Consider the following 26,992-nt stretch of genomic DNA (forward strand, 5'->3'; position numbering starts at 1 on the left):
GCAATACTTGAGTAGCAGAAAATATTTGTGTCGACGAATGCCAGAGCAAGAAAATTTCATGAAATTCAACTGAAAGTCAATTCGTTCATCTCTAGCTGTTACCCTTCTACATTGTTTTTTTTATTCTTCATACAATTACTGCATGTATCTACTTTATTAGGAACAGTTGAATATTATTGCATTTTACTGTTCCTCTTCCCTTTTTTAAGCCATTTTTAATCTTATGCCCTTTTGTCTTATTTTTTTAAACATCTTCGATGTTCAATTGTTTATTAATAACGTTTTTTTTATTTTAACATGCCTACATTTTTGTGTATCTTTCTGGTTAGTGTTCACTCTTTCTTTGCGTGCAAGTCGATTGTGGGTTTTTCTGTCCTACGCTCACTGGCGTCCTTACATTCTAAGTATTTTCTTCTAATATAGATAGGTTATATATGTATGTTTCAGTTGTAGCTCGCCTATACAAACAGGAAGCCAAAGACTGCAGTGTGAAAATAGGAACCAGTCCATGGAACAAATGAAAGTAGGTTTACTCGTTCAAGAGAAGTATTAACGCCGCAGACCCTGAGCAGAAGAACCTTGACATGCAGCTTCTACCATGAGCATGCTTCTCTTGCTGCTCGTAGTGCCGATTCTCAGAAGTATGGTCCTCAAAGCAGGTAAGATAATGAGCTTTTGGTGACAACCGCTCTGTACTGACTCCTGTCAAATTCAGGGCTCACATATACAATAGCACAAGATTTAATTATTATTATTACAGTATATTGTATAAGCTTTACATTGCTTTGTGTTCTATATGATATACAGTATATACACTAGACATGGCAGAGCTGAGTATGTTGGTGTGTAAGGTTGCCAGTGTCTCAGAGCGCCATCAAGAATACTGTATATTGTGCTGATATCATATTTGTGGTTTTATATACAGTTGTGCTCAAAAGTTAACATGCCCCAACAGTATTTTTGCTTTCTTGGCAATTTTTCAGAGAATATGAATGATGGCACAAAACTTTTTCTCCACTCATGGTTAGTGGTTGGGTGAAGCCATTTATTGTCAAATTACTGTGTTTTCTCTTTTAAAATCATAATAACAACCCGAAACATCCAAATGGCCCTTATAAAAAGTTCACATACCCCATTTCTTAATACAGTGTATTGCCCCATCTAACATCAATGACATCTTGAAGTCTTTTGTGGTAGTTGTGGATGAGGTTCTTTATTTTCTCAGATGGTAAAGCTGCCCACTCTTCTTGGCAAAAAGTCTCCAGTTCCTGTAAATTCCTGGGCTTTCTAGCATGAACTGCGCGCTTGAGATCTCCCCAGAGTGGCTCAATGATATTGAGGTCAGGAGACTGAGATGGCCACTCCAGAACCTTCACTTTGTTCTGCTGTAGCCAACGACAGGTCGACTTGACCTTGTGTTTTGGATCGTTGTCATGTTGGAACGTCCAAGTAAGTCCCATGCACAGCTTCTGGGCTGATGATTACAAATTTGCCTCTAGTATTTGCTGATAACGTGCTGCATTCATCTTTCCTTCTACTTTGACCAAGTTCCCTGTGCCTTTGTAGCTCACAAGTCCCCAAAACATCAGCGATCAACCTCCATGCTTTACAGTAGGAATGGTGTTCCTTTCATCATAGGCCTTGTTGACCTCTCTCCAAATGTAAAGTTTATGGTTGTGGACAAAAAGTTCAATTTTGGTCTCATTACTCCAAATTACCTTGTTCCAGAAGTTTTGAGGCTTGTCTCTGTGCTGTTTTGCATATCGTAGGCGAGATACTTTGTGGCATTTGCGCAGTAATGGCTTTCTTCTGGTGACTCGACCATGCAGTCCATTTTTCTTCAAGCGCCTCCTTATTGTGCATCTTGAAACAGCCACACCGCTAGATTTCAGAGAGTCCTGTATTTCAGCTCATGTTATTTGTGGATGTTTCTTTGCATCCCGAACAGTTTTCCTGGCAGTTGTGGATGAAATTTTTGTTGGTCTACCTGATGGTGGTTTTGTTTCTACATAGTCCCTGACTTTCCATTTGTTAATCACAGTGTGAACGCTGCTGACTGGCATTATCAATTCCTTGGATATATTTTTGTATCCCATTCCTGGTTTATACAGTTCAACTACCTTTACCCATAGATCTGTTGGCAATTATTTTGCTTTCCCCATGACAATCCAGAAACATCAGTGTTTGGATGAAAGATGCAAGAGTCTATCTGGATCTCTGAAACTCTCTCAACTTTTTTGAACACACACTGATTACAAGCGAACAGGTCACAGTTTACCTTTAGGAGCCATTCAAACACATTTGTGTCAACTTCTATGCATGTTATCAGGCCAAAATCACCAGGGTATGTGAACTTTTGACCAGGGTCATTTGGATGTTTTGGGTTGTCATTATGATTTAAAAAGAGAAAACACAGTAGTTTGACAATAAATGGCTTCACCCAACCACGAACCATGAGTGGAGAAAAAGATTTGGTGCTATGATTCATATTCTCTGAAAAAAGGCTAAGATAGCAAAAATATATATGTTGGTGACATTGCTATATCAATCAAAAGTAGACATTAATATTTGATGACTACTGGTGCAAATGGGTAACACCAGACTGGCAACTGTGGACTAGAACTAGGAAAATTTAAATATTATAACATTTTGTGTTTTCTCTGTTTAAGGGAATGTGTCATTAGAAAATGACTGCTATTTTGCTGATTTGTAGGGGCCTGGGAAAGCGGTTAAAAAAATAGATACTCAACTCGTTGCTCACTTGTCCAGCGCATGATGTCTTCTTCAAGCATCTTGAAGAGATCTACATAGGGGTTTCCAGATTCAATTAGGCCTCAGATATCTCAATGTGATGCCCAGAAAGTGTCTCTTGTCTGCTTTTAGAGACTTCAGTACATGTGTCCTGACATAAGAGGCCCTACTTTGAGTCGGAAGAACCACTGCAAAATGAAGATTCACAAAAAACTGAACTGCCTCTTTATTAGGCTAGGGTCACATTTCATTAGGGCAATGGACTACGCTAACGCAATGTCCCAAAAGGGATCGCGTTAGCCGAGCAGCGTTCGCGGTCCGTCATTCAAATGACGGCACATCGCTAGCGCACGCCCAATGTGGGCGTGCGCTAGCGATGCATTCGTCATTACAGACAATGGCGGTGTTAACGGACTACGTTACACTGCGTTATGCCGCGGTGTAACGTAGTCCATTAAACGCGGTCACATAACGTAATGTGACCCTAGCCTAAGATGCTGGCTACAGAGGAAGACTTATTGTCCTTTCTAAACAGCCTGGTAATCACCCAACTAACTAGCAAAACTACTTAAAAACGAGGTTACTTATGAATCATCATTCTCGGTCTCTAGAATCTATTAAATGTCCGCCAGCCTCAATGAAGCAGTGTACGTATGCCACTAGATATATCGTCTATTTAGAGATGACTGCGGCAAATTTTATTTGAATTTAATTAAATATTTAGATTATCCAGAATACAAAATAGTGACCTGCTCGTTTCTTTTTAGGGGTTAAACTTTTTTATATACAGTACAGACCAAAAGTTTGGACGCACCTTCTCATTTGAAGTTGTTTCTGTATTTTCACATCTCCTCGCGGTGTAAGGGCTATTTGACCAAGGAGGAGAGTGATGGGGGGCTATGCCAGATGACCTGGCCTCCACAGTCACCAGACCTGAACCCGACCAAGATGGTTTGGGGTGAGCTGGACCGCAGAGTGAAGGCAAAAGGGCCAACAAGGCTAAGCATCTCTGGGAACTCCTTCAAGATTGTTGAAAGACCATTCCCGGGGACTACCTCTTGAAGCTCATCAAGAGAATGCCAAGAGTGTGCAAAGCAGTCATCAAAGCAAAAGGTGGCTACTTTGAAGAACCTAGAATATAAAACATATTTTCAGTTGTTTCACACTTTTTTGTTAAGTATATAATTCCACATGTGTTAATTCATTGTTTTGATGCCTTCAGTGTGAATGTACAATTTTCATAGTCATGAAAATACAGAAAAATCTTTAAATGAGAAGGTGTGTCCAAACTTTTGGTCTGTACTGTATATTTTACTCATCTCTCACTTTTCCTGGCACAGCAGCTTCCCACTTGGTCCTCTTCTGGCTTGTGTCCTCTCTACCACACCAATCTTCTCTTCTGTCTTCACTCTTTGGATCCTCTAGATCAATTTTCTCAAAATTCACTCATCTCTACTTTTAATCATGACAAATAATTTTTAGTACTGGGTAGTTTCAATTTCTCGAATTTGTCTGCAAATTGAGATTCTGTTTTGGCTTTTATTCTAAGTCATATGGCAAGGCTCGTTAAAGGCTGGATATTGACTTTTAGGATTACTATTTCCAATAGGCGGCACTAGAGTTTAAGTCCTCTTCCTCTCTGAAGAGACAATTTATATATTTCAGGCAAGTCTATAAGACTATAAGACTCATATCAAGGCTGTCATAGACTTAAATTGAGAAAGCATCTTCCGGTCTTCACAGAGAGTCGGTGTTATGGTGATACCATGACAGAGAGGGGCCAGAAGACCGCGGTGTCAGGATTCATGCACTCCTGCACTGGTTAGCTCTACAACATCGCATTAAATAGTGCAGGTTTTGTCTTTACCAGCAGTGCAAGGGTTAATCAGTTCAGTTGAAGCTCTGGAGATTTCCTATTTGGATTTTCTCAGCTGTTCACTGTTGGCCACTCCCCTCTGCTATATATGCACTGGCACTTAGGATTTGCCAGTGCTAGTTCATACTGCCTGGTTCTGGAGCTGGAGGTGTAGTTTGTGATTGGATTTAGTATTTCAAAATTGTTCAGGAGATTGTTGCCTGGAGTTTTGTTTCTATGCACTTCCTCTCCCGTTTGGTTTCTCCTTTCTTTAACTCCCCTGTGTCCCATTCTGTTGCTTGATCTGAGTATTTTGTATGATTGTATTTTGATTTATCACTGTTTGTCTTCCCTGTTTGTGTGGTTAGTGTGTTTCTTGTTGTGAATTCTGTGGTAGAGCTCCCTCCTGTGGTCACAAGTGGTACTTTGGCTGGTTCTCTCTGTGACCTTCTGTTGGTGGAGGAAAGTGGTGCTGCGGCTTCTGAGTTTCGTTCCTCAGGTGATGTGGTGAAGTCGTTAGGTGCTGCTTTATTTGACTCCACCTAGTGCTTTGATCCTGGCCTCCAGTCAATGTTCTAGTATTGGACCTGTCTCCTCCTGGATCGTTCCTGTGGCCTGCTGCTCTGCATAGCTAAGTTCCTCTTTGCTATTTGTTGCTGTATTTTTCTGTCCAGCTTGTCTATTTGATTTTTTCTGCTTGCTGGAAGCTCTGGGACGCAGAGGGTGTACCTCCGTGCCGTTAGTTCGGTACGGAGGGTCTTTTTGCCCCCTTTGCGTGGTTTTTGTAGGGTTTTGTGTTGACCGCAAAGTTACCTTTCCTATCCTCGCTCTGTTCAGAAAGTTGGGCCTCGCTTTGCTAAATCTATTTCATCTCTACGTTTGTCTTTTCATCTTAACTCACACTCATTATATGTGGGGGGCTGCCTTTTCCTTTGGGGATATTTCTCTGAGGCAAGGTAGGCTTATTTTCTATCTTCAGGCTAGCTAGTTTCTCAGGCTGTGCCGAGTTGCATAGGGAGCGTTAGGCGCAATCCACAGCTGCCTCTAGTTGTGGTTGGAGAGGATTAGGGATTGCGGTCAACAGAGTTCCCACGTCTCAGAGCTCGTTCTTGTTTTTTGGGTTATTGCCAGGTCACTGTATGTACGCTGACCTCTATGTCCATTGTGGTACTGAATTACCTTTCATAACAGTACTGGAGGCCAAAAGTACTAATGATTCTCAATAGAGGGAAAAAAGAAGTTCTGAGACCATTTTTTTTTTCTTTGCACTGTGTTTTGACTTTTTTTTCCCCTAGACATTTGGGTGGTTCAGGACACAGGTGTAGCAATGGACATTAAAGGTCTGTCTTCATGTATGGATCAGCTCACGGCAAGAGTACAAAGTATTCAAGACTTTGTGGTTCAGAATTCTATGTTAGAACCGAGAATTCCTATTCCTGATTTGTTTTTTGGAGATAGAACTAAATTTCTGAGTTTCAAAAATAATTGTAAACTATTTCTGGCTTTGAAACCTCGCTCCTCTGGTGACCCAGTTCAACAAGTTAGGATCGTTATTACTTTTTTGCGTGGCGACCCTCAGGACTGGGCATTTTCTCTTGCGTCAGGAGATCCTGCATTAAGTAATATCGATGCATTTTTCCTGGCGCTCGGATTGCTGTACGATGAGCCTAATTCTGTGGATCAGGCAGGGAAGAATTTGCTGGCTCTGTGTCAGGGTCAGGATGAAATAGAGGTATATTGTCAGAAATTTAGAAAGTGGTCCGTACTCACTCAGTGGAATGAAGGTGTGCTCGCAGCTATTTTCAGAAAAGGTCTCTCTGAAGCCCTTAAGGATGTCATGGTGGGATTTCCTATGCCTGCTGGTCTGAATGAGTCTATGTCTTTGGCCATTCAGATCGGTCGACGCTTGCGCGAGCGTAAATCTGTGCACCATTTGGCGGTATTACCTGAGCTTAAACCTGAGCCTATGCAGTGCGATAGGACTTTGACCAGAGTTGAACGGCAAGAACACAGACGTCTGAATGGGCTGTGTTTCTACTGTGGTGATTCCACTCATGCTATCTCTGATTGTCCTAAGCGCACTAAGCGGTTCGCTAGGTCTGCCACCATTGGTACGGTACAGTCAAAATTTCTTCTGTCTGTTACCTTGATCTGCTCTTTGTCATCATATTCTGTCATGGCATTTGTGGACTCAGGCGCTGCTCTGAATTTGATGGACTTGGAGTATGCTAGGCGTTGTGGGTTTTTCTTGGAGCCCTTGCAGAGTCCTATTCCATTGAGAGGAATTGATGCTACGCCTTTGGCCAAGAATAAGCCTCAGTACTGGACCCAGCTGACCATGTGCATGGCTCCTGCACATCAGGAGGTTATTCGCTTTCTGGTGTTGCATAATCTGCATGATGTGGTCGTGTTGGGGTTGCCATGGCTACAAGTCCATAATCCAGTATTAGATTGGAAATCCATGTCTGTGTCCAGCTGGGGTTGTCAGGGGTACATGGTGATGTCCCATTTCTGATTATTTCGTCATCCACCCCTTCTGAGGTTCCTGAGTTCTTGTCTGATTACCGGGATTTATTTGATGAGCCCAAGTCCGATACCCTAACTCCGCATAGGGATTGTGATTGTGCTATCGATTTGATTCCTGGTAGTAAATTCCCAAAAGGTCGACTGTTTAATTTATCTGTGCCTGAGCACGCCGCTATGCGGAGCTATGTGAAGGAGTCTTTGGAGAAGGGGCATATTCGCCCGTCATCGTCGCCATTAGGAGCAGGGTTCTTTTTTGTAGCCAAGAAGGATGGTTCACTGAGACCTTGTATAGATTACCGCCTTCTTAATAAGATCACGGTTAAATTTCAGTACCCCTTGCCATTGTTATCTGATTTGCTTGCTCGGATTAAGGGAGCTAGTTGGTTCACCAAGATAGATCTTCGTGGTGCGTATAATCTTGTGCGTATTAAGCGAGGCGATGAGTGGAAAACTGCATTTAATTCGCCCGAGGGCCATTTTGAGTATCTAGTAATGCCGTTCGGACTTGCCAATGCTCCATCAGTGTTTCAGTCCTTTATGCATGACATCTTCCGAGAGTACATGGATAAATTCCTGATTGTGTACTTAGATGACATTTTGATCTTCTCGGATGATTGGGAATCTCATGTGAAGCAGGTCAGAACGGTGTTTCAGGTCCTGCGTGCTAATTCTTTGTTTGTGAAGGGATCAAAGTGTCTCTTTGGTGTTCAGAAGTTTTCATTTTTGGGGTTCATCTTTTCCCCTTCTACTATCGAGATGGACCCTGTTAAGGTCCAAGCCATCCATAATTGGACTCAGCTGACATCTCTGAAAAGTCTGCAAAAGTTCCTGGGCTTTGCTAATTTTTATCGTCGCTTCATCTGCAATTTTTATAGTATTGCTAAACCATTGACCGATTTGACCAAGAAAGGTGCTGATGTGGTCAATTGGTCTTCTGCTGCGGTGGAAGCTTTTCAAGAGTTGAAGCGTCGTTTTTGTTCTGCCCCTGTGTTGTGTCAACCAGATGTTTCGCTTCCGTTCCAGGTCGAGGTTGATGCTTCTGAGATTGGAGCAGGGGCTGTTTTGTCGCAGAGAAATTCTGGTTGCTCGGTGATGAGACCATGCGCCTTCTTTTCCAGGAAGTTTTCGCCTGCTGAGCGAAATTATGATGTGTGCAATCGAGAGTTGCTGGCCATGAAGTGGGCATTCGAGGAGTGGCATCATTGGCTTGAAGGAGCTAAACATCGCGTGGTGGTCTTGACTGATCATAAGAACTTGACTTATCTCGAGTCCGCCAAGCGGTTGAATCCTAGACAAGCTCGTTGGTCATTGTTTTTTGCCCGTTTTGACTTTGTGATTTCATACCTTCCGGGCTCTAAAAATGTGAAGGCGGATGCTCTGTCTAGGAGTTTTGTGCCCGACTCTCCGGGTGTATCTTAGCCGGCGGGTATCCTCAAAGAGGGAGTAATTGTGTCTGCCATCTCCCCTGATTTGCGGCGGGTGCTGCAAAAATTTCAGGCTAATAAACCTGATCGTTGCCCAGCGGAGAGACTGTTTGTCCCTGATAGGTGGACGAATAAAGTTATCTCTGAGGTTCATTGTTCGGTGTTGGCTGGTCATCCTGGAATCTTTGGTACCAGAGAGTTAGTGGCTAGATCCTTTTGGTGGCCATCTCTGTCGCGGGATGTGCGTGCTTTTGTGCAGTCTTGTGGGATTTGTGCTCGGGCTAAGCCCTGCTGTTCTCGTGCCAGTGGGTTGCTTTTGCCCTTGCCGGTCCCGAAGAGGCCTTGGACACATATCTCTATGGATTTTATTTCAGATCTTCCCGTCTCTCAAAAGATGTCAGTTATTTGGGTGGTCTGTGATCGCTTCTCTAAGATGGTCCATTTGGTACCCTTGTCTAAATTGCCTTCCTCCTCTGATTTGGTGCCATTGTTTTTCCAGCATGTGGTTCGTTTACATGGCATTCCAGAGAATATCGTTTCTGACAGAGGTTCCCAGTTTGTTTCGAGGTTTTGGCGAGCCTTTTGTGGTAGGATGGGCATTGACTTGTCTTTTTCCTGGGCTTTACATCCTCAGACTAATGGCCAGACCGAACGAACCAATCAGACCTTGGAAACATATCTGAGATGCTTTGTTTCTGCTGATCAGGATGACTGGGTGTCCTTTTTGCCTTTGGCTGAGTTCGCCCTTAATAATCGGGCCAGCTCGGCTACCTTGGTTTCACCGTTTTTCTGCAACTCTGGGTTCCATCCTCGTTTCTCTTCAGGGCAGGTTGAGTCTTCGGACTGTCCTGGTGTGGATACTGTGGTGGACAGGTTGCAGCAGATTTGGACTCATGTAGTGGACAATTTGACTTTGTCCCAGGAGAAGGCTCAACGTTCCGCTAATCGCAGACGCTGTGTGGGTCCCCGACTTCGGGTTGGGGACTTGGTTTGGTTATCTTCTCGTCATATTCCTATGAAGGTTTCCTCTCCTAAGTTTAAACCTCGTTTTATTGGTCCGTATAGGATTTCTGAGGTTCTTAATCCTGTGTCTTTTCGTCTGACCCTTCCAGATTCTTTTTCCATACATAACGTATTCCATAGGTCATTGTTGCGGAGATACGTGGCACCTATGGTTTCATCTGTTGATCCTCCTGCCCCGGTTTTGGTGGAGGGGGAGTTGGAGTATATTGTGGAGAATATTTTGGATTCTCGTGTTTCAAGGCGGAAACTCCAGTATCTGGTTAAGTGGAAGGATTATGCTCAGGAAGATAATTCCTGGGTCTTTGCCTCTGATGTCCATGCTCCCGATCTTGTTCGTGCCATTCATATGGCTCATCCTGGTCGCCCTGGGAGCTCTGGGGAGGGTTCGGTGACCCCTCCTCAAGGGGGGGGTACTGTTGTGAATTCTGTGGTAGAGCTCCCTCCTGTGGTCCCAAGTGGTACTTCGGCTGGTTCTCTCTGTGAGCTTCTGTTGGTGGAGGAAAGTGGTGCTGCGGCTTCTGAGTTTCGTTCCTCAGGTGATGTGGTGAAGTCGTTAGGTGCTGCTTTATTTGACTCCAGATTCTTTTTCCATACATAACGTATTCCATAGGTCATTGTTGCGGAGATACGTGGCACCTATGGTTCCATCTGTTGATCCTCCTGCCCCGGTTTTGGTGGAGGGGGAGTTGGAGTATATTGTGGAGAAGATTTTGGATTCTCGTGTTTCAAGGCGGAAACTCCAGTATCTGGTTAAGTGGAAGGGTTATGCTCAGGAAGAGAATTCCTGGGTCTTTGCCTCTGATGTCCATTCTCCCGATCTTGTTCGTGCCTTTCATATGGCTCATCCTGGTCGTCCTGGGAGCTCTGGGGAGGGTTCGGTGACCCCTCCTCAAGGGGGGGGGTACTGTTGTGAATTCTGTGGTAGAGCTCCCTCCTGTGGTCACAAGTGGTACTTCGGCTGGTTCTCTCTGTGAGCTTCTGTTGGTGGAGGAAACTGGTGCTGCGGCTTCTGAGTTTCGTTCCTCAGGTGATGTGGTGAAGTCGTTAGGTGCTGCTTTATTTGACTCCACCTAGTGCTTTGATCCTGGCCTCCAGTCAATGTTCTAGTATTGGACTTGTCTCCTCCTGGATCGTTCCTGTGGCCTGCTGCTCTGCATAGCTAAGTTCCTCTTTGCTATTTGTTGCTGTATTTTTCTGTCCAGCTTGTCTATTTGATTTTTTCTGCTTGCTGGAAGCTCTGGGACGCAGAGGGTGTACCTCTGTGCCGTTAGTTCGGTACGGAGGGTCTTTTTGCCCCCTTTGCGTGGTTTTTGTAGGGTTTTGTGTTGACCGCAAAGTTACCTTTCCTATCCTCGCTCTGTTCAGAAAGTTGGGCCTCGCTTTGCTAAATCTATTTCATCTCTACGTTTGTCTTTTCATCTTAACTCACAGTCATTATATGTGGGGGGCTGCCTTTTCCTTTGGGGATATTTCTCTGAGGCAAGGTAGGCTTATTTTCTATCTTCAGGCTAGCTAGTTTCTCAGGCTGTGCCGAGTTGCATAGGGAGCGTTAGGCGCAATCCACAGCTGCCTCTAGTTGTGGTTGGAGAGGATTAGGGATTGCGGTCAACAGAGTTCCCACGTCTCAGAGCTCGTTCTTGTTTTTTGGGTTATTGCCAGGTCACTGTATGTGCGCTGACCTCTATGTCCATTGTGGTACTGAATTACCTTTCATAACAGTTTCTATACTCATCAGCTTCAAAAGGGATAGACCAGGGTAGATATAAGAGTATAGCAAGGTATGAGAACCCGTTATCTCCACCTTCAGGAGTAATCTCAGGGACTGGGATAGAACAGGATGCTCCTAATTCTAGGGACCTGGCTTTGCGTTTTCTTTTTCCCAGAGCCATAACTTTTTTTATTTTTCTTTCTTTCAATGTTCTTTTTATTGAGAAATAACATATTACATATATTTTCATGAAAGAACCATAACAAAATACAGTTATTTGAATGCATTACAGGTAAAGTAAACATCTAGTGTCTATCATATAAAAACTGAATTACTGTACATTTATAATTTACGGTTACTTTCAATTTGTTGTATGATGTCATAAACATCACAGTAAGAGGAACAAACAGAAAAGATTAAGGTAAAGGTGTGTGAGATAGAGAGAACAGGGAAAAGGGGGGTGGACAGGCGGGGAGTATTGTGGAGGCACCTTGCGATGAATAAATAATTATGCAGAAATTGCTGCGAAAAAGGTTGTCTGTGTTCTGAATTGGGTCCATGGCGTCCAGACGCTAAGGAAATTAGCAGAGGTGTGATTGATCTTTGCAGCTAATTCTTCTACATGATACAACTGTTCAATTTTGGAGTACAGTTGTTGGGTGGTGGGTATTATAGTTGAGTTCCAATTTGACGGGATCAATAATTTCCCAGCCGCCATAATGAACTGAGCTATCTTAGTGGCACATCTATCATTAGGCCAAAATGGAAGATTTAGAAAAACGTTCTCTGGTTTCAAAGTGACACGCTTGCCCAGTAACTTTTGTATCAATGAGGACACCTCATTCCAAAACAGATCAAGCCGCGGGCACGACCACCAGATGTGTATATAGCTTCCATCGTTAGCTCCACATCTCCAACAGTCAGTAGTTGAAGCCTGGTGTATCCGCTTAGGTGTGATTACCACCTGGTAATAAATTTGTAAGAGTTTTCCTGGATACGAACACAGTTCGAAGGGCCATGAGAGTTTTTAAAAATATGTTTGATCTGTAGTTCAGAAAAGAGGGAGCCTATGTCTCTTTCCCAATGGGCTAGATATGCCCGTTTCAGAGGTATATCCATTTTGCGTAAGGATTGGTAAATTGTTGAGAGAATTTTGGTAGGGGTCTTCGACTCGGCACACAAAACCTCATAGGGGGTTAAAGGTCTATGTAAATCAATTGGATGATTCCGTTGGCAAAGAAGACGGGAGAGTTTTCCATGTTGAAGGAAAGTGAGGCCCGATAGCTCAGAGATTTTGTGTAGTTCTATCAGGGAGAGAAGCATCCCATCTACTATATAATTGTCTAAGGGTCACTTCCGTCTGTCTGTCTGTCCCGGTTATTCATTGGTCGCGGCCTCTGGCTGTGATGGAAATCCAAGTCGCTGATTGGTCTCGCCAGCTGCCTGTCATGGCTGCCGCGACCAATCAGCGATGGCCACAGTCCGATTAGTCCCTCCCTACTCCCCTGCAGTCAGTGCCCGGCGCCCGCTCCATACTCCGTGCATTCAGTGCCCACTCCATACTCCCCTCCAGTCACCACTCACACAGGGTTAATGCCAGCGGTGACGGACCGCATTATGCCGTGGGTAACTCACTCCGTTACCGCCACTATTAACCCTGTGTGACCAAGTTTTTACTATTGATGCTGCCTATGCAGCATCAATAGTAAAAAGATCTAATGTTAAAATTAATAAAAAAAACAGAAAAAACCTGCTATACTCACCCTCCGTAGTCTGACGATGCGCTCGCGCCTGCCGCCAGCTTCCGGTCCCAGAGATGCATTGCGAAATTACCCAGAAGACTTAGCGGTCTCGTGAGACCGCTAAGTGATCTGGGTAACTTTGCAATGCATCCTGGGAACGCAAGATGGTGGCAACCACGCGCGCATCGCCAGAGGTTCGCTGGATCTACGCTGGATCCCAGAGGTGAGTATATAACTATTTTTTATTTTAATTATTTTTTTTAACAGGGATATGGTGCCCACACTGCTAAATACTATGTGGGCTGTGTTATATACTGTGCGTGGCTGCTATATACTACCTGGCCAGTGTTAGATACTATGTGGGCTGTATTTTATACTGGATCCGTAGAAGCGCTTTTGCGCGAAACGGCCGTCGTCCGGTCTCTCCACGCTCCCGCTCCCTACTACACCTCTGCCGATGCCGCGTTATGTCCATAATGGCTGTTTGTGCTAAATAAAGGACACACACTTTTTGATGAAGATCGTGGCTGAGTGCTGCATTTTTTCTTTCCTCTTTCTCACAGTTGTGCTATATATTACGTGGGCTGTGTCATATATTACATGGCCAGTGTTACATACTACGTGGGCTGTGTTATATACTGCGTGGCTGCTATATACTGCGTGGCTGCTATATACTGTGTGGGCTGTGTTATATACTACGTGGGCTGTGTTATTTACTGCGTTGCCTATATTAACACATCGGGTATTCTACAATATTTATGTATGTATATAGCAGCCACATGGTATATACCACAGGCCACGTAGTACTCCTATATACTATGTGGCCTGTGCTATATACTATGTGGCTGCTATATACATACATACATATTCTTGAATACCCGATGCGTTAGAATCGGGCCACCATCTAGTCTTCAAATAATTGCTCAATCGGGATATGTGTGGCGCGGAGAGGGAGGGAGTCTATTAGGCCGGTGACTTAAGTTAATGGGGAGAAAGGAGGAGCTAAGGCACTGTCCAGTTTCTTTCAGGTTTTAATTGTAGCTAATTTGTGTATATTTTTGTATTCGATTGGAGACGGGTCTCCATTGTGTCCTAGTAATATAGAGCGCAAGAGTAGAGGAGACATTGCTTATTCTATGTTTAGCCACTGTTTATTCTCTGCGTTCCTGATCCAAAAGATTGTTCTAGTTAAATGAGCTGCCTGGTAGTATTTAACAGTGTCCGGTGCACCCATCCTGCCCATATCCTTTGGTAAGGTAAGGGATTTAGAGTTAATTCGCAGTTTACGCTTTTGCCAAATGTAGTTGAAGAACAGGCAATGAACTAGTTAAAAATGAGATGAGTATTTGAATTGGAAGCATGCTAAAAACGTAGATACATTTTGGAAATATTAGACATTTTAGGATGTTCTTCCTTCCTATCCAGTTTTTATTTTTCTTTCAATATCGCAGTGTGATGGCTTGTTTTCTTGCAGGATGAGTGCTACTTTTGGAAGACTCTATTGATTTTACTATAAAGTACACTGGAAAACAGGAAAAAAGTTTAAAAAGCGTAGAAATTGCAAAAAAAAGTGCAATTCCACAATCGTTTTTTTTTTTTTTTACCATGTTCACTAAATGCTAAAACTGACCTGCCATTATGATTCTCCAGGTCATTATGAATTTGCAGATTCCAAACTTGTATATATTCTTTTGCATTTAAGTTGTGAAGAAAAAAAAAACAAAGATTGCAAAACATAAAAATGCACCATTTTACGATACTGCCCCCCCCCCCCCCGAAGAAGCCCGCAACGCGAAACGCGTGTCGGGGCATGTTGTATGCACAGTGACTGCGCTATCACCCCCTGACATGGGTAAGTCATGTCCCTAACCGCTGCTGTCTTGCACAATTGCACTTTAGCATGAGCACCTTTTTTTTAGGATGGCATGAGTACAGCTCTACTTATTTGATCGCGGCCAGACGTCTACAGAGATCTGGGATGTTTACCCGATCTGCATTATACTCTTCCCTTGACCTTTGGTCGTGTGGCTTATTGTTATGGGTATATGGCCAACATTATGGTGGTATAGATCCTTCCTGACCCATCTCTTAGAGCTGATTTCTTGCAGCTACTGCGCATACTGTCTTTTGCTCTTTAACCCCTTTTTAGACACTCGTCCATAGAAATTTATGTGTATGTATATTGGACCATTGTGTTCTTCTTTCTCTTTTTGTAACCTATGTATTGCTGTCCATGTTGGATTAAATAAAATTTATACCTTTTTATATTTATGGTTGGCCCTGTGTAATTAAATGAGTCTTGAGCTCCCTTCCCCCATATAGGTATTATGTTCCCAGTAGGAGTGACTCTTATTGCTTAATGCAATTTCAGATGTTATGAGGATATCCGCTATGTCAGTCCTTGTTAATCATTTTACGATACCAGTTGCGTCTCCATTTTTCATGAACTGGAGCTGGTTGAGGGCTTATTTTTTGTGCGATGAGCTGACTTTTTTTTATACCGTATTGGGGTAGATAAGATGTTTTGATCACCCGTGATTGCGTTTGAATGCATTGTTACGGCGACCAAAGAACTGTAATTTTGGTGTTTAGATTTTTTTTCTCTCATTACGCCGTTTATCGATTTAATTAATTCTTTTTAGATTTTAATAAATTTGGAATTTCTGAACTTGGCGATAACAAATATGTGTATTTTTTTATTATTTTAGTTTGAATACTGTAGACACAAAAGAGCACAGTGAGGTCAAAAATACTCTGTTGTAAAAAAAATCACAGTAATAAGCAAGTGCTAGTCAAAAGATGTAAAAAACAGGGTATTTAGTTGATACGTTTTTTTGCAAAAAAATGTATACTAAGCTGCTAAACCAATCGTCAAGGTATACCCATATAGAGCAGTCCTATCTAATGTCTATAATCCCTATCTGATGTATTTAAAAACCTGATCATCTGTATAGTACCTGTATAAGCAGGGTTCAAAGAGGGAATATCCATGTGGACATGCTGGATGGAACAGCTTTGATGCAAATGACCCATAAGGAGTGGTGGACTCCTTATACAGATGATCAGGTTTTTAAATACATCAGATAGGGATTATATACATTAGGTAGGACTGCTCTATATGGGTATACCTTGATGATTGGTGGAGCAGCTTAGTATACATTATTTTTGCAAAAAAAGTATCAACTAAATACCCTGTTTTTCCATCTTTTGACTAGTAGTTGCTTATTACTGTGATTTTTTTTACGACAGAGTATTTTTGACCTCACTGTGCTCTTTTGTGTCTTCAAGTTTCTTGGTGGTGTGTGAACAGGTTCCTACAGACTTGTTCATTGTGCAAGTAGCCCATGTGTTTCTGGTTCTTGAATACTGTAGGTTAAAAGAAGGTGATTTAAACTTTTTATGTTTTTTAAAAAAATTTATAAACTTTTTTTTACACTTTTTAATTCCTTCAATAGTCTCCTTAGGAGACTTGCAGCTGTGATCGTCTTATTGCTTGTGCTCCATATAGCAGGGCTTCATAGGTCGTGAAGGGAGTTAAAGCCTCTAAGTAGATGAGATCCTTTGCTTCTATTATTATGTATTTCCAATTTATACATTATTGGCATATTTACAGGATTGGCTATAATTGTATGTATAAATACAGATCCCATCTCCGATTTCCAGTGGTGGAAAATGCCATACATAGGACATATAGCACCACATACTGTCCTCCTTGCGTCGTCTCCCTAACATAAGCATTAGTTGCTGTCCACGCATTGAAGCTGAAGGGAGCACATTTTTCCTTTTAAGCTGCGGTTTCGCTCATTGCATAATTACAGTAAATATAAGTGTTAGTGGTAAATATTACAGGTTAGTCATACAGAAAGCTGAATGTTCACTTTGCTATATCAATCACATGGAAATTAAATGTAAAAAATCCCATGGTTCATGTCACCTATCTGCGCCACGAGCCATCCTCCGCTGCAAGGTGCAATTCTTGTAAGCTGTAGGTGCAGCGTGAAGGTGAGTCGGTGGAAGGTTGTTGTGAAGATTACAGCCCGGGTATCGAAAAGGATTTCTCTAATCTCTAGATGACTGTTCGTCAGAACTAAAAATACTGCACATCGCATCTAAGGAGATGTGTGGGCATATGTAAACCAGTAGGTATTGTTTGTGGAGTTTCAGTTACAGTCACATATTTCATTTATGACGCTGCAAATAATGTAATACCTAAAAAAAAACACATTTCTGCTCCAGATAATCTATGCTGGAATGGAGTTTATTAAAATATCATACTCTCACTTTTTTAGCCAATGACATGTGATATAGGGAGAAAATGAAGGAAACACAGGCGTAATGATCGTGGAGGCAGAGGGTACGACCGATCCCTTGTGGGAGGGGGTCCTCAGACCCTAACGCCTATTTCATCTGGATATGCAAGTGCAGCGCCCCAGGGTCCTGGTCTTTGCAGTAATATCATTCTCCTCTAGGGGGGAGTAATGCTACGTTTGGAGGCAATAAAGGACATCTCACTACCAGGTAACACCAACACACAACACATCTCATACTCCAGTCCACAAGGGGGAGCTATGCTCCTATTTATTAGGGCACTCTTCACAATTAGGTAAAACGGGTGGTCTGGATAGAAAGTTAGGCAGATGCTAGCTGAGCTTCGCTCAGGCAGTTGCTGGCTGAGCTTCGGCTCAGGTAGTTGGTCCTTGACAGGGGTGGGACCCTGTTGTGAATTCTGTTGTCAGGCTCCCTCCTGTGGTCATGAATGGTACTTCAGCTGGTTCTGTCCATGGTCTTCCTCTGGTGGCTGTGGGTGTTTCTGAGTTTCCTTCCACAGGTGACGAGGCTAAGTCGTTAGTGGGCCGCTCTATTTAACTCCACTTGGATCTTTGCCCCATGCCAGCTGTCAATGTTGTACTATTGGTCTAGTTTGCTCCTGGATCGTTCGGGCTACCTGTTTATTCCAGCAGAAGCTAAGTTCCTCTTTGCTATTTTCTTGTTTGCTATTTTTTCTGTCCAGCTTGCTATTGTGAATATTGCCTTGCTTGCTGGAAGCTCTGGGACGCAGAGGGGCGCCTCCGCTCCGTGAGTCGGTGCGGAAGGTTTTTTTTTCCCTGCTCACTCTGCGTGGCTTTTTGTAGGTTTTTGTGCTGACCGCAAAGTTACCTTTCCTATCCTCTGTCTGTTCAGTAAGTCGGGCCTCTCTTTGCTAAATCTATTTCATCTCTGTGTTTGTGATTTCATCTTACTCACAGTCAATATATGTGGGGGCTGCCTTTTCCTTTGGGGAATTTCTCTGAGGCAAGGTAGGCTTTATTTTCCTATCTTTAGGGCTAGCTAGTTATGAGGCTGTGAAGAGTTGCATAGGGAGCGTTAGGAGCAATCCACAGCTATTTCATGTGTGTGTGATAGGATTAGGGCTTGCGGTCAGCAGAGTTTCCACTTCCCAGAGCTTGTCCTGTATTTTTGTAGCTATCAGGTCTTTCCGGGTGCTCTTGACCATCAGGTCCATTCTTGTCCTAACCACCAGGTCATAACAGTACAGCTGGCCCAAAGTATTAATGCATCTCAATAGAGGGATAAGAGAAGTTCTGAGACCATTTTTTTTTCTTTGCAGTGTGTTTTGTCTCTCTTTTCCCCTTTACCTCTGGGTGGTTCAGGACACAGGTGTAAACATGGACATTCAAGGTCTGTCCTCTTTGATGGATAATCTCACTACAAGGGTACAAAACATTCTAGATTTTGTGGGTCAGAATCCTATATTAGAGCCTAGGATTCCAATTCCTGATTTGTTTTTTTGGTGATAGATCTAAGTTCTTGAATTTCAAAAATAATTGTAAATTGTTTCTTGCCTTGAAACCTCGCTCCTCAGGTGACCCTGTTCAACAAGTAAAGATCATTATTTCTTTGTTACGTGGTGACCCTCAAGACTGGGCATTTTCCCTTGCGCCAGGAGATCCGGCATTGCGTGATGTTGATGCGTTTTTCCTGGCGCTTGGATTGCTTTATGATGAACCTAATTCAGTGCATCAGGCAGAGAAAATCTTGCTGGCTCTGTGTCAGGGTCAGGATGAAGCGGAGATATATTGTCAGAAGTTTAGAAAGTGGTCTGTGCTCACTCAGTGGAATGAATGTGCCCTGGCAGCAATCTTCAGAAAGGGTCTCTCTGAAGCCCTTAAGGATGTCATGGTGGGATTTCCCATGCCTGCTGGTCTGAATGAGTCTATGTCTTTGGCCATTCAGATCGATCGACGCTTGCGTGACCGTAAATCTGTGCACCATTTGGCGGTACTATCTGAGCATTGGCCTGGGCCTATGCAATGCGATAGGACTTGGACCAGAGCTGAACGGCAAGAACACAGACGTCGGAATGGGCTATGTTTTTACTCTGGTGATTCCACTCATGCTATCTCCGATTGTCCTAAGCGCACTAAGCGGTTCGCTAGGTCTGCCACCATTGGTACGGTACAGTCTAAATTTCTATTGTCCATTACTCTGATTTGCTCTTTGTCATCCTATTCTGTTATGGCATTTGTGGATTCAGGCGCTGCCCTGAATTTGATGGACTTGGAGTATGCTAGGCGCTGTGGTTTTTTCTTGGAGCCCTTGCAGTATCCTATTCCATTGAGAGGAATTGATGCTACGCCTTTGGCTAAGAATAAGCCTCAGTACTGGACCCAATTGACCATGTGCATGGCTCCTTCACATCAGGAGGATATCCGCTTTTTGGTGTTGCATAATCTGCATGATGTGGTCGTTTTGCATAATCTGCATGATGTGGTCGTTTTGGGGTTGCCATGGCTACAGGTTCATAATCCAGTATTGGACTGGAAATCTATGTCTGTGTCCAGCTGGGGTTGCCAGGGGGTACATGGTGATGTTCCATTTTTGTCAATTTCGTCTTCCACTCCTTCTGAAGTTCCAGAGTTTTTGTCGGATTATCGGGATGTATTTGATGAGCCCAAAGCCAGTGCCCTACCTCCTCATAGGGATTGCGATTGTGTAATTAATTTGATTCCTGGTAGTAAGTTTCCTAAGGGCCCATTGTTCAATTTATCTGTGCCAGAGCACACCTCTATGCGGAGTTATATAAAGGAATCCTTGGAGAAAGGCCATATTCGCCTGTCGTCATCACCGTTAGGAGCAGGGTTCTTTTTTGTGGCCAAGAAGGATGGTTCTTTGAGACCTTGTATTGATTACCGCCTTCTTAATAAAATTACATTTAAATTTCAGTATCCTTTGCCGTTGCTGTCTGATTTGTTTGCTCGCATTAAAGGAGCTAGTTGGTTCACCAAGATAGATCTTCGAGGGGCGTATAATCTTGCGCGTATTAAACAGGGCGATGAATGGAAAACAGCATTTAATACGCCCGAGGGCCATTTTGAGTACCTGGTTATGCCATTCGGGCTTTCCAATGCTCCATCAGTATTTCAGTCCTTTATGCATGACATCTTCCGAGAGTACCTGGATAAATTCCTGATTGTGTATTTGGATGATAGTTTGGTCTTTTCGGATGATTGGGAGTCTCATGTGAAGCAGGTCAGAATGGTGTTCCAGGTCCTCCGTGCGAATTCCTTGTTTGTGAAGGGGTCAAAGTGTCTCTTTGGAGTTCAGAAGGTTTCATTTTTGGGGTTCATTTTTTCCCCTTCTACTATCGAGATGGACCCTGTTAAAGTCCAGGCCATTTACGATTGGACTCAGCCGACATCTGTGAAGAGCCTGCAAAAATTCCTGGGCTTTGCTAATTTTTCTCGGCGCTTCATCGCTAATTTTTCTAGTGTTGCTAAACCGTTGACTGATTTGACCAAGAAGGGTGCTGATGTGGTCAATTGGTTTTCTGCAGCTGTAGAGGCTTTTCAGGAGTTGAAGCGTCGTTTTTCTTCTGCCCCTGTGTTGTGCCAGCCAGATGTTTCGCTCCCGTTTCAGGTTGAGGTTGATGCTTCTGAGATTGGAGCAGGGGCTGTTTTGTCGCAAAGAAGTTCTGATGGCTCGGTGATGAAGCCATGTGCTTTCTTTTCTAGAAAGTTTTCGCCTGCTGAGCGCAATTATGATGTTGGTAATCGAGAGTTGTTGGCCATGAAGTGGGCATTCGAGGAGTGGCATCATTGGCTTGAAGGAGCCAAGCATCGCGTGGTGGTCTTGACAGATCACAAGAATTTGACTTATCTTGAGTCTGCCAAACGGTTGAATCCGAGACAGGCTCGATGGTCGTTATTTTTCTCCCGTTTTGATTTTGTGGTTTCGTACCTTCCGGGCTCTAAGAATGTGAAGGCTGATGCCCTGTCAAGGAGTTTTGTGCCTGACTCTCCGGGTGTCCCTGAGCCGGCAGGTATTCTCAAAGAGGGGGTAATTTTGTCTGCCATTTCCCCTGATTTGCGGCGGGTGCTGCAAAAATTTCAGGCTGATAGACCTGACCGTTGCCCAGCGGAGAAACTGTTTGTCCCTGATAGATGAACTAGTAGAGTTATCTCGGAGATTCATTGTTCAGTGTTGGCTGGTCATCCTGGAATCTTTGGTACCAGAGATTTGGTGGCTAGATCCTTTTGGTGGCCGTCTTTGTCATGGGATGTGCGTTCTTTTGTGCAGTCCTGTGGGACTTGTGCTCGGGCTAAGCCCTGCTATTCTCGTGCCAGTGGGTTGCTTTTCCCCTTGCCGGTCCCAAAGAGGCCCTGGACGCATATTTATATGGATTTTATTTCGGATCTCCCCGTCTCTCAAAAGATGTTGGTCATTTGGGTGGTTTGTGATCGCTTTTCTAAGATGGTCCATTTGGTACCCTTGTCTAAATTGCCTTCCTCCTCTGATTTGGTGCCATTATTTTTCCAGCATGTGGTTCGTTTACATGGTATTCCGGAGAACATCGTTTCGGACAGAGGTTCCCAGTTTGTTTCGAGGTTTTGGCGATCCTTTTGTGCTAGGATGGGCATTGATTTGTCTTTTTCCTCGGCTTTCCATCCTCAGACAAATGGCCAAACCGAACGAACTAATCAGACTTTGGAAACATATCTGAGATGCTTTGTTTCTGCTGATCAGGATGTTTGGGTGTCCTTTTTGCCGTTGGCTGAGTTCGCCCTTAATAATCGGGCCAGCTCAGCTACTTTGGTTTCGCCGTTTTTCTGCAATTCTGGTTTCCATCCTCGTTTCTCTTCAGGGCAGGTTGAGTCTTCGGACTGTCCTGGTGTAGATACTGTGGTGGATAGGTTGCAGCAGATTTGGACTCATGTGGTGGACAATTTGACATTGTCCCAGGAGAAGGCTCAACGTTTCGCTAACCGCCGGCGCTGTGTGGGTCCCCGACTTCGTGTTGGGGATTTGGTTTGGTTGTCATCTTGTTATGTTCCTATGAAGGTTTCCTCTCCTAAGTTTAAGCCTCGTTTCATTGGTCCGTATAAGATTTCTGAGGTTATCAATCCTGTGTCATTTTGTTTGGCCCTTCCAGCTTCTTTTGCCATCCATAATGTGTTCCATAGGTCGTTATTGCGGAGATACGTGGCGCCTGTGGTTCCATTCGTTGATCCTCCTGCCCTGGTGTTGGTTGAGGGGGAGTTGGAGTATGTGGTGGAGAAGATTTTGGATTTCCTATCTTTAGGGCTAGCTAGTTCTGAGGCTGTGACGAGTTGCATAGGGAGCGTTAGGAGCAATCCACGGCTATTTCTAGTGTGTGTGATAGGATTAGGGATTGCAGTCAGCAGAGTTTCCACTTCCCAGAGCTTGCCCTGTATTTTTGTAGCTATCAGGTCTTTCCGGGTGCTCTTGACCATCAGGTCCATTCTTGTCCTAACCACCAGGTCATAACAGGACCCTGTCAGAGGCCTAGACAGAAGGCCACGGAGCTGCGCCTGCCCCACGTGCGGCAGCTTCCAGAAAGAGACACGAACGGAGAACTGTATTGTGAGAAGAAGTCATAGCAAAAGGAGAGGGAACCAGAAGGAGTTCTGCCCTACATTGGCTGCCTCCTTCTGAGGCGCCGGATCCCGGTAGCCGGAACACCGAAGGAGCAACAGTTCTTTATGCCTTGCTCCAGAGACCGGCAGGACAGCTAATTCCATGTTACCTGCCCGCCCTATACCCAGGAGGCAAAGCGGCACCCACGAGAGGCTGGGGCGTGCTAGAGTCCCTGTAAAAAGCCTCACGTCACCGGTCACACGGGTTATGTCCTATCCATCTGGGGGACAGAGAGAGACACAACATCTAGAACATCTACAACAGTTGTGAGGACCTTATGAGAGGCTCAGCAGTAAGGTACTACAACACTCAGGCACTAGAGGAAGGCTACTGATTTCCACCTGGATAAGGGGACTCTGGATTTGCCTCCACACTGGCCGGACTCTGCCTGCCCTGTGATCTGGTGCTCTGGACTGTGGATGCTGAAGCCATCAGTAAAAGGTAAAGAGACTGCAACCTTGTGTCCTCGTCCTTCTCTGTGCCTCACACCATTCACTACCTACAGACTGGGAAGCCCTGGGGACATAATTCACCTGTGGGAAGGTATACCATCTAGCTGCCATAACATCACCCCAGTGGACCCCTAAACAGCGTCGGTCACCCTGACCGAATACCACAGGTAGCGTCACAAACATTTCTCCTTTAAAGACCTTTCACTTATTTCAACGGACCTCCTGAAGGCCAGGGACCGGGTCAGACACCATGACATCCCCCTTGGGAACCGAAGGACCCAGTTCAGAGTAGCCCTAGCCCTTGGGGGCGCTCCACAACCTAGGAGGCACATGCAGCTGAAATATACCCTGAAGGACCCATTGGCTCCCTGCACCGCAATACATGCTACCAGCCAATCAGAGGCCGGCAGTTAACCTCGGCTTGTCCTTCACGTCATGTGCTCCTCATTCTCACCTGCCAAAGTCTGCTGCTGAAACTATAGAAGATTGCATCGACATCATAGGAGCAGAGGAAGGTAAGAAGAGTCGTTTATTTAATTTAAAATGTGTTGGAAAAGCACAAGGAGCATTATTGCTGGAATGGGCCAAGGAATGGTGGACATTGTACCAGGAAGGAGCCTAGGATGGGGGACATTGTTATAGGATGGGGGCCTGGATGAAGGGGGTATTATTACAAGAAGGGACCAAGAAGTAAAGCTGGATAGCACATACAGACAATCTGTACATACAGTTGTGCTCAAAAGTTTACATACCCTGACAGAATTTTGGCTTTCTTGGCCTTTTTTTCAGAGAATATGAATGATAACACCAAAACTTTTTCTCCACTCATCGTTAGTGGTTGGGTGAAGCCATTTATTGTCAGACTACTGTGTTTTCACTTTTTATCATAATCATAATGACAACCCAAAACATCCAAATGACCCTGATCAAAAGTTCACATACCCTGGTGATTTTGGCCTGATAACATGCATAGAAGTTGACACAAATGGGTTTGAATGGCTACTAAAGGTAACATCCTCACCTGTTAGGAAACTATCTGTAATCTGTTATTTCTTTTTAATTGTTGATGTATAAAGCAAAGGTCATACTGAGAAATATGCTCATAAAAATAACACACAGATGAAAAATTATCAATTTTTTTGTGATGAAAAGTAATGGATTTTTCATATGCTCGTCTGAACCTGGCCTTAAATATAGCATTCATGCTTGTGACTAAGTGACTTGGACTTAGCAAAAGTTAACTCACTAAGTGCCAAATACCAAATGATTGCTAACTAGCGAAAGTGCTTGGATAAGGTATTATCCGCCATGCTCATGTGCTAATAGAGAATCTTCGGCATGCTCGAATACTATGTTCGAGTCCCTGCGGCTGCACGTCTCATGGCTTTTCAACAGTTGCAGCACATGGATTACCTATTTGTTAGTCAATCCTTGACTGTATTGGCGCTGTTGAACAGCCGCAAGACATGCAGCCGTGGGGACGCGAACATAATATTCGAGAATGTCGAAGGTACTCTATTAGCACACGAGCATGGCGGATAACATCTTATCCCAGCACGTCCACTCATCGCTATTGCTAATATCTCTGTAATGGACAGGGAAAATAAATGGTAAAAAAGAAGCCATTATCACATCATGTGTCCAGTTCAACATGAAAAATTTGGGGAAAGGTCTTCAACTTGGCACCATCTGGTGTCCACCTATCATGAGACTGCAATTACTGTGTATTTCAACATATCCCACATCAATGTATACCGTAAATGATGAAAAAACATTGACCTTCAGCTGTAATAATATTGTATAAAAGCATAAAACACAATGTATCTGTGCCTCATTATAGCTGTTCTTGTATACGGTGATCATTAATAATCTCATAAAAATGTTAACAACAACCGTAATCACCTTCTTTCACTTCCAGGCATGGTGACGGTGAGAAGAGGTGATCCTGCTGTTCTGCAGTGTGAGGTTGATCCTGGAGACACATTACTAGTAGTTACATGGAAGCTTCATCTATATAATTCATCCTGTGTAATATCATATAAAATAGAGGAGGATAATATAAAGACGTCATACAGCTCCTGCAGCACAAGGATGAGAAGTGACCATTTATCACTGGCCATCAGTAACACTGAGATATCAGATGAAGGGACGTACGCTTGTGAAGTGGCGAATGATAATGACACGTTCTTCAGAAACTTTTCACTACAAGTATTAGGTGAGTTGTAATGTTCATCTATTGCACACCCTCATGATTGGGCTTTTGATACCTTTTTTAAACTAGGTGTCTAAGGGTGAAAGATGGTTGATGGAATGACATTGTCACGGGGCTACCGCGACAGAGAGGTTCCAGAGAACCGCAGCGCTTTGGGCCTCATTCACACACAATGAACAGAAGCTCTTCTCCTGAGTTCTGACCTGGCTGTCTTCTGCCAGCAGGGCAGGAGTTAAACCTTGTTACTGAAGTTACTGAGAGCTATGTCTCTCAGCTGATTTGCTTTTGGTAATCTCCGCTCCTATATAGACTCAGCTTTCTCTACAACTGTTGTCAGTGATCAGTTCTGCTGCCTGGCTTGGAGTGTGAAGGAGCGCAGTGTTGGAGCTTCGAGGTTTATTTACAGAGATTGGTGTCTGCTGTTTTGGTTGCATGTTAAACCTGTTTTCCTTCCTAGTTTTTTCCCTTCTCTTCCCTTCTCTGTGTTTCCTCTCTGGTTGTGTGAGCATTTGGTGAGTTTGAGACTTTTAGTTATCTGTATACCCTGTTTATTGTTGTATTTATATACTGGTGCAGTCCACCTCCCTTGGGTGGAGAGGGGGCCACTGATAGGGCCTGCACAGGAGACAGGGATACGCTGGTGGCTCATGCCTCCTAACCATCATAGGTACCCCTGAGATAAGGGAAAGCCAGGACCCCATTATAGTGGCAGGGACAGGTGCGGGTCCCAGTAGGCCATCCTGCCCCTTTATCTCCATTAACGGCGTGACAGACATTGCTTGAAGACATTCACCAAAGTTTTATGCAGTACTATGCAAAAGTTTTAGACAAGTGTGAAAAAAAATGCTCCAAAGAATTTTGACAAAATAGAAGTGATACTAGTATTTATCAATTAACAAAATCCAAATATAATTAATAAAAGAAAATCAAAATCTGATGAATATATGTTGACCGCCATTTACTTTCAAGACAACATCAATTCTCCTCAGTCAATTCTCACTTGTACACAGTTTTTGAGTCAACTCAACAGGGAGGTATGTTGTGAATTCTGTGGCCGGGCTCCCTCCTGTGGTCGTGAGTGGTACTTCGGCTGGTTCTGTCTATGAGCTTCCTTTGGTGGATGGGAGTGGTACTGCGGCTTCTGAGTTTCCTTCCTCAGGTGATGAGGTTAAGTCGTTAGGTGCTGCTCTATTTAGCTCCACCTAGTGCTTTGATCCTGGCCTCCAGTCAATGTTCCAGTATTGATCTTGCTTTTTCCTGGATCGTTCCTGTGGCCTGTCTATCCTGCATAAGCTAAGTTTTGCTTGTTTTATTTTTGTTTGCTATTTTTTCTGTCCAGCTTGCTATATTGGTTTTTCTTGCT

At 43.8% G+C, this 26,992-nt stretch overlaps 1 protein-coding gene across 1 annotated transcript in view; it reads left to right on the forward strand.

Annotated features, from left to right (window-relative positions):
• The first annotated feature begins 538 nt into the window (after positions 1-538).
• LOC138672548 (cell surface glycoprotein CD200 receptor 1-A-like) overlaps positions 539-26,992 on the forward strand; it is a 78,945-nt gene continuing 52,491 nt past the window's right edge. The window contains exons 1-2 of the mRNA XM_069760632.1: positions 539-659; positions 25,336-25,632. Of these exons, the coding sequence (XP_069616733.1) occupies positions 599-659; positions 25,336-25,632 (358 nt within the window). The 5' untranslated portion in view covers positions 539-598. The remainder of the gene's footprint in view (positions 660-25,335; positions 25,633-26,992) is intronic.

This window comes from Ranitomeya imitator, chromosome 3, assembly GCF_032444005.1.
Source record: "Ranitomeya imitator isolate aRanImi1 chromosome 3, aRanImi1.pri, whole genome shotgun sequence".
Classification (NCBI taxonomy): domain Eukaryota; kingdom Metazoa; phylum Chordata; class Amphibia; order Anura; family Dendrobatidae; genus Ranitomeya; species Ranitomeya imitator.